This window comes from Sesamum indicum, linkage group LG8 (assembly GCF_000512975.1).
Source record: "Sesamum indicum cultivar Zhongzhi No. 13 linkage group LG8, S_indicum_v1.0, whole genome shotgun sequence".
Classification (NCBI taxonomy): Eukaryota; Viridiplantae; Streptophyta; class Magnoliopsida; order Lamiales; family Pedaliaceae; genus Sesamum; species Sesamum indicum.
Window position 1 is genome coordinate 1,787,929 of NC_026152.1, and position 8,621 is coordinate 1,796,549.

General features: G+C 34.2%; 1 protein-coding gene across 3 annotated transcripts; it reads right to left on the minus strand.

Annotated features, from left to right (window-relative positions):
* On the minus strand, window positions 3,218-5,269 carry LOC105167572 (probable glycosyltransferase At5g03795). Of its 3 annotated transcripts, XM_020696365.1 has the most exons (4): window positions 5,079-5,269; window positions 4,800-4,984; window positions 4,351-4,699; window positions 3,218-3,885 (listed from the first exon to the last, which is right to left on the minus strand). In XM_020696365.1, the coding sequence occupies exons 3-4, from the start codon at window positions 4,684-4,686 to the stop codon at window positions 3,220-3,222; spliced, it is 1,002 nt and encodes a 333-aa protein (XP_020552024.1). In that variant the 5' UTR covers window positions 4,687-4,699; window positions 4,800-4,984; window positions 5,079-5,269; the 3' UTR covers window positions 3,218-3,219. The 3 variants fall into 3 exon arrangements, with proteins under 3 accessions (XP_020552024.1, XP_020552022.1, XP_020552023.1); XM_020696363.1 differs by lacking the exon at window positions 5,079-5,269 and having other exon boundaries at window positions 4,351-4,724; window positions 4,800-4,933; XM_020696364.1 differs by lacking the exon at window positions 5,079-5,269 and having other exon boundaries at window positions 4,351-4,696; window positions 4,800-4,913.

The window sequence follows — 8,621 nt, forward strand, 5'->3', positions numbered from 1 at the left end:
GGGTTGTTCTCACAAGAACAAGCTAAAGTTTGACATATTTACGAGAAAGAATTCTTTGCGATTTGGAAGGCTTTTTTAAGAAATGACCTTTATTTTACTTGCTAAAACATTTACTTTAAAGGTTGATAAAGCTAATGTTAGGGCTTTCTTAAAAAATAAATTAGAATAAAAATAGAGAAAGCTTGTATTATCAGATGACAAACTGAATGCCAATATTATTGTTATAATATTGTCATGATAAAATCTCATGAAAATATTCTTGCAGATTTTCTAACGAGAGATGGAGACATTTGAAGCAAATTCTGTTATGCTGAGACTCAGGCACCTCCGAAAAAACCTCGAGGAGCTTGACAAGAAGTTCGGGCAGCTAGCGATGAATGCCCAAGTTGCCGGACAAATGCAACGAGCTGATCTAGACACAGTCCAGGTCACCATAAGGAGTTCTTATTAGCATCCACCTCACTATGGAACGATTTACGAGAACCAATTTGGAAGGCATCACCTTCGGGGATGACTTACGAGTTGAGGGAGCATGACCTTAAACATACCCTTAGAGTGCAAGGCTTTAGACCTGTAGCGTCGGATTCAAGTATCGATTGCACAAGCCATCACCAGACTCTGGTGAAACGGCATCAATTGGGCCACATGAAGTGCAAACTTCTGATAATTCAAGTCAACCCAACACCTCTAGGGTAAAGAGAGAGATAGATTAGCTTTAGGCAGATGACATGCACCTCTAAAGCTAATACTAGTTAGTTGATATCTTTTTCTTCTACTGATTAGGAGAAATACCAGCATATGTGGAAAAAATTAATTTTCTGCAAAGTAGTAAATCCAAGCAAGACCATCATTGAAATATTTGAAAAATATAACGGGGTCTGGATGTTAGAGCGGTCCAAACCAAAGGAGATTAGAGAACAGTATGAATTTGGAGCTCTCGCTTCAGTTCATACTATGCCATCGAGTTTTTTGAAAATTCCAAAACTTCCGTAGTGGATTATGGGCGGTCTTTGATTCATGGTAAAATAACCCCAACCTAAAGAGAGGCGATATTTTGGAGATAGCAGGAAGAAGGTATCATCTAGCATTTCATTTTATGAATTTGCAGACTAGACATGGTAACTTTCAACAAAATCAAAGCTGCCTTAGGAGAAGCTCTCATGGTATCAGCTATTAGTGAATATGATATCTCTACCAGAAGAGCTTGCGGATTATCGGTCTATCTCATTGAGATGGACAAAGTCAAGTATCCATTTAAAATTTTCTCAAACAAAGTGAATGGATCGTTCCTGTTAAATTCCATGACGGAAAATAGCACTGAGTTCGTAGAAAGCTTATTTAAGAAGAAGATGATGTTAATCTGGAAAAATAAGCTACCAACAACCGGAGCTACGAGGATGAAAACGTGCAACATGCTGCATGTTGGGCAATGGCATAATCATATATACCTTTGCTGTGAAAAATAAGAGAAGCCCCTGCTTGGAACAAAAATTCGGGTCACATAAAAAAAATTCGAACCAGACCAGGACAAGGGAAAAAGAATTTTTACAAAAAGAAATAAAAATTGAAGAATGTAAAAAATTAAGAATAAGACTGTCGGCAGAAAACATCAAAGACCAACAGTCAAAGCAGGAAAGCTAGCTAGCAATCACATGGCCGACAAGCCATTATGACCAATAGCTGGAAGATACGGCGATAATGAACGTAGTGACGTTATCAAAAAATAAGTTTGGAGTCCGGGTTTGAAGTCCACGGACGCTTATAAATAAGGAAGTAATGAAGCAGATGGGGATCATCAGAAAAAACTTCTCCAACTCTTCAAAACATAATATTCCAAGTTTTAAGTCTTTATATTTTCAAATTTCTTAGTTTATGGGTTTTCCCCAACAAGTCAAGATCTCTATCATATGAGAGGCTAAATAGTCGTCTCCTCCAACGGAGGAAGTAATATGTATGTAATATTCCATATATTTCTTCAATAAAAGTAAGGCTTTTATTCAACTTGTTTGTCCAAAATTCTATCAAATCCCTATATTGGAGTTCCTTTTACGCTCAAAGGTAGGAAACGAAATAGGTGTGCTGTTTGTTGTGAAGGAGTCAAGTGCCTTCGAACTATCTACTGCAATAGTGTGATTGGAGGAAGCCCATAAAATTGAGAAATTGAAATATCCGAGTACAAGGCGGTCAGAACAAGGTATGAATTTTATGAGGGCTTAATTTATCTAGGAAGCATGTTAGGCCTAATTTGAGCATAAGGGGTAAATTATTAAAGAAAAGCAAAAGAATTTGATTAAAGAACCAATACTGTTAAAATGTTGGAAATTTGGGACTATGATTAAGTATGACCGAGTTCGCTGTCAAAGCGCATGTGGTTCAATTTCTGTATGCAGGGGTCTTTTTGAACTTTATTATATATCACAAGGGGGGTAATTGATACTTTAATTTTTATTAGAATTTTTTTGAACTTTTCTATTATCATGGGGGGTCTCTGAATTTTTTTCAAAAATGAATAATGGAGTATTTTTTATCAAAACACGTATTAACAACTAAAATAAGTTATTTTAAAGTTCTCGTACTTAATAAATAGTATAGATATTAACATATCCGTTGCTCTCCTTTCTTTATTTCTTAATGGAATATTAGAAAATAGGATAGATTAACAACAAATGGAATATAAAATATTTACATTTTAAGAGCAAGATGTACTTTTTAATAAAAATAGTATAAATTTAATTCACATAAATAAAATATGTTATAATGAAAAATGAAATAGAGAGTGATATATATATATATATATATATATATATATCATTTGAAATAATTAAGGGAAACCTAATTCATGCTTTTCTTTATACTAGTATATATGTTACACATCGAATGTGTGTGCATAGTAAAGTATAGATTTTACAAAAATATTATAATTTAAAAAAAACATATATTAATTAAATAAAAATACTAAAAAAATATAAGAAATTTATGAAAATTTATTGAAAAAATTAGATTTTTTTTAAAATAAGGATGTGAAGTTGAGAATAGATAAAATGGGAATTACAGAGAAAGAAAGAAATGGAGGTTAATAAAATATTTAAAATAAATTAATAAGTTAAATAATTGAAGACACCTGAAGGATACTTTTCAATTTTATAAAATATATATATATATATATATATTTGATAATTAGGGCATGCAAATTAAGCATTATAATTCCAATGCTACCCCTCAATTCCTTAATATTCTCACATTCAATCTCCTAAGCCAAATAGAGTGAAGAATCATATGAAAGAGATCAAATCTCTTTGGAGGTCCATTCATGACAAAATGCCTTTGCACTTCCCTCAACCTTTTATGCATCCTCAAATACTTCTCCTTAGGTATTCCCATCAATATCTTCTTCACATTAGGTATATCCTCCTCGGCCACCGCCACCGCGAACTCCTCCCACTTGAGCACGTCGCTCAGTGGAGGCACGTACCCCTTCGATATCAAGACGGGCACGCACTCTGCATAAATTGCCTCCACGACTCGTGGACTAGCAACCTCATATCCGCTAGGACAAAGGCAGAATTTGCTGTTCCTCAGCATCGATTCGTAGGAAATGTTTCTGGGGAGCTCATCATAGACTTGAACGTCGTGGTCTTTTCCCTTCCATTGTTTTAGTAGGATGCGCCTTATGTGGCCGTGTAATCGGCCTGCAAAGAAGGCCAGAATGGGGCGTTGTGAGGGCGGAGAGCCACCTAGAAGGCCACTCATGTCCCCCGTGTTGAGGTTGATTTCAGGCAATGATACATCTTTTAGAGGGTTGAAGCCTTCTGAAGTATTGGCATTACACAAAACCCTAATGGAATTACTGAACAGTTTTGGCACAGATTTAGTTGAGTATGGACCCTGAAAAGTTCAAATCCAAATCAAGAAAATTAACCATGATTTCCATCAAGAATAAAACACACAGATCCACTAGAACCAACTCATTTAATCAAGGGTAAATTACATTGACAACTCCTGAGTCAATTAGATCTAATATATATGACACAAACATCTCTTGCTTTTCGTAAAACTACAAGTACGTACCCACCATTAGGCTGTAATTGTAATTCACATCGACACATTTTCAGGAGAAAAAACTTACACCTACACCCGTAAGGTAAATTACGTCGACATCCCCTCAAAATTCCACTCAAAATTAATTAGGTACACTTATAATTTTGCAAAAGTGAAGAGATGTATATGATTAGACCTAATTTCGGGGATGAGTATGCAATTTAATTACCTTTTAATCAAACTGAGAATAAACTTCTAAAAAACCATAACTGAAGCTAAAAAATCAGGCCAAGGAAACATATAAGACCCTACCCAATCATGGCAAGAAAGCATGAAATGATCAGCCCCAAGACTTGAATTCCAGAAGGGATATCTGAAAGAGATAGTCTGTACATAATCAGCAACAACCCCAGCAATGGCTTTCCTGTCTCTGCTTCCAGCCTCATATAGATACTGAACCAACCCAACAACACTAAATGGCAAGAAAAACACATGTGCTTCCCTCGGATCGTTTGTCCGATAAAAACTTCCTCTCTCCAGTTCATAGATGAAATTCCCCTCTGTGGAGTATATACTCCTGCACGGTCCGTGGTGGAATATCGGTCTCTCTCCTTCTTCGTATACGTATATCTTGAACACTTTTTCCATTTCTTGATAGCTCCTTAAAAGTATCAAAAAACCTCAACCTAGGTTGTAATAAATCAAACATATATTCGATTAATTTAGAACAAGGAAACAACATTAAAATTTTGTAATAGTACCTCAGAAATGCAGTGGGATTCCTGTAAACAGGCCCTTGAGGAATATAGTCATCATCATCATCATCATCATGTTCTTGATCTGATGTTGAGTTGACGAGCTTACTTTGAGCAACATCTCTAATGGAAAACCGCGCTTTTGCTAGAACAGCTTCAGCTTTTTTTAATCTGTCTTGCTCTAGTTTCTTCTGTTCTTCATCGTCAAAATAATTTCAAGAACTTGATGAATCAGATGTCTCAATTTGAAATGAAACACACACACAATTGTAATTAAGATCTTACATAATTAGAAGGATCATGATGAACATGAGCTGCAGAATGTTGATGATCATGAGTCCGTGTGAAAGAGTAGTAGTTTTGAGGATTAAACAGTGCAAGGACAATGACTGAAACGAGAAGCAGCAAAGGGATGATGATTATTAGTACAACAACTGAAGAATGTGAAGGGCAGTGCAACTTGTGTTGAGACCACATTTCAACATCATCTCATCCTTTGATTCTAGCTAGGTTGTAATATATATATATGAACTAATTAATTTTATCAATTCAAGATTGCTTAAAGTTGAAGATTTCTGGATTAATTCTTAGTGAATTTATGGGCTCGTGATCCAATAACCATTTAAAGTCAAATTTTGATGCTTTAATTTTTCTTGGTGTGAGCCTGTGAGGAGCTCTACACTATTTTCCAGCTTAAGCTGCCCCATATGTAACTCGAAATAGGGGGGCACCTTTTATATATATTTTAAAAAAAATTCATCCAACCCCCTCCACCTCTTTAATCACACATTTTATGATTGATTTTCATATTTTACTCGTATGTTATCTATTTTGTCCTTACTTACTAACTGTAAAATAAAAACTATTCAACTAACATTTAGTTTCTCTCCATCTTCAACACGCCAAAGAATTAGATGTGTTGAGGTTGATGTTGGGACTTTATCTTCACAGTGAGCCTACAAAAAAAATACAATTATTACAATGGAATACAAATCAATAAAACAACGATTACAAATTAATAGGAACAGTGAGATACAACAACAATAATAAATAATTTCGGCTCAGGGAGCCAGATCAGATATGGGAACTAGGTCGGACAATGGGTGGATTGAGTCGGTGGGTCGGATCAGGCCTTTCATGTGATGGGTTGGGGTTGTAGGTTTCAGCCTATCAAATTTGGTTCTAGGACAATTTTCCAACAGTTGGAGAGAATAAAACAAGTGTTAGTTGAGTGTTTGAATTCTTATAATTAATAAATGAGGATAAAATAAACATCATCCAGGTCAAAATATGAAAATCAATTGCAAATACACGAATGCACAGAACAGAACAAATTATGCGGAGAGGGTTCATATATATCTTAGGGATAATTACACTCCTCTTCCTTGAAGTTTAGTGTAATTACACGAGATTCCTTGTGGTTTGGGAAGTTACATCTAGCACTCTTGAGGTTTGCTTATGTCTAACAAATAAGTCCATCCGTTAGTCAAAATTCACTGAATTTGGTGATATTAACAGAAAAATTGATGAAAACTGATATTTACTCTCGATTGACTTATTACTTATTTATTGTAGGTCAAACAATTTTTTTCGATCTAAACTACCCTTATAACAATGAAGATATACCTCCTTACATGTATTAACACGTGAAGACGTACGGGGATAATTTAATCTTAAAAAAGATTTATTTAACCTCCAGTGAGTCAGTATTAAGTCAATCGGAGGTAATATAGATATTTTTTTTAATTCTTTTGCTAATATCAATAAATTTAGTGAATTTTGACTAACAAATTGATTAATTTGTTAGATGAAAGCAAACTTCAGTTGTGCTAGATGTAATTTTTTAAACCACGTAAAATTTACATATAATTACACCAAATCTCAAGAGAGGGGAGTGTAATTATATCTATATATTATTCAGGCGCCTTTTAATTTATTTTGGAGGTAATTTGAATTTTTTATCCCCTTTTAATAATATGTTCATTATCATGACGTAGCATTATATAATAATTAAAGTTGATTGTTATCGTTAATTAGCATATTAATAAATAATGGTATTAATTATGCTCAATTCCAAGGCAAACGACAAGGTAACAAAAGATCATGTGGCACGAAAGTTATGGAGATTGGAGCTCCGTTAAGCCAACGATCCATTGCTCTATTTGTTTATGGAAACTGAGATTTTAAAAGGAAAAAAATATAATTTTAGTCCAATAATATATTATAGGGTTGATATTTTTGGCCATATTCAATTTTGAATTTATAAATTGAGAATTATAATTTAAAATATTATAGCATCTTTAGTTAGAATGTTGCCTGAAAATGGTAAATTCCTAAAAAATAACACGTGTTTGGCGTGTGACTCCTTTAGTTTGAATTTTTTTAAAAAAAATTCAATTAATTTTTGCTAATATAGCATTTTTGGCCGTGTGACATTCAAACTGAATGTGCCACAACCTCCATAATTATTGAATTAAAATTATAGTTCTTTTTACGTTCTTCATGCCACAGTAAAAGAAATAAAAAAATAATTAAAAAGTCTTAAATTAACTAAATCAATTTATCTTTTTTTCGCTAGATTTGGACTAAAGTGCCATTATGGTTTTAAATAATAAATTCCCATTCTAATTTTCAAATCAAATAGGACCGAAAATGACATTATCCTATAATTAGTGGACTAGATTGCATTTTATACTACTAAAGTCTTTTAATTTTCAATTTTAAATGAAATAAGATCAAATTATAAAACATCAACCTGAGAGCACTAATGAAACCCTAATTCAAAATAAATGAAGCGACTTTTATTTTTGGATAACTACACTCCCTTTTCTTGAGATTTGATATAATTACACGTAGATCTTCGGTGGTTTTAGAAATTATATTTAGCATCCCTAAAGTTTGCTTCTGTTAAGTTCCTCAGTTAGTCAAAATTTACTGAATTTGGTGATATTAAAATAAAAATTGAATGAAAATAATTTTTTTTGAACTAAACTACCCATATAACGATGAATATATGTTTTCTCACATGCATTAACACGTGAAGACGTACGAAGGTAATTTGATCATAAAAAAAAATTATTTAACCTGTAGTGAGGCAGTATTAAGTCAATCGGGGTTTGGACTAACAAAGGGACTAATTTGTTAAACAAAAGCACACTTCAGGGGTGCTAGATGTTATTTTTCAAAACAAAGGGGTTTACGTATGATTACACTAAATCTTAGGGAGTAGAGTGGAACATTGAATTCACAACACAGTTGTAGGTTTTTGGTTATACACAGTCTCCTCATGATCATTTCCTTTTCCTCGAGATTACCTCTACTTGTTTTGTGGGATTGTTAGTTTATATTGATGATATATTGTTTTGATAGGGGATTCTACACACAAAATCGCCCTCAAAGATTACTTACACTCCTTATTCACCATAAAAGATTTGGGCCCTGCAAAGTATTTCTTGGGGTTAGAACTGGCTCGTTCACCTTATGGTTTGATTGTGTCCCAGCACAAATACCTCATTGATATTCTCACTGACATCAATTTATTAGATGCAAGAGCTGCATCCACACTACTGTCGCCTGGCCTCAAACTTCTGACAAATGAAGGTTCTCTTATGCCTGACCCTAGCACCTATAGACATTTGGTGGGTCGACTCCTGTACCTTGGTTTTACTAGGCCTGATGTTTCATTTGCAGTGCAGCAGCTCTCTCAATTACTCCAGCACCCTAGGTCCTCTCATTGGGATGCTGTTGACCATGTCCTTCGTTATCTCAGGGGCATCTCCTCTTTGGGCTTATTCTTTTCATCTAGCAACGATGCTTCTTGGGCTTCTT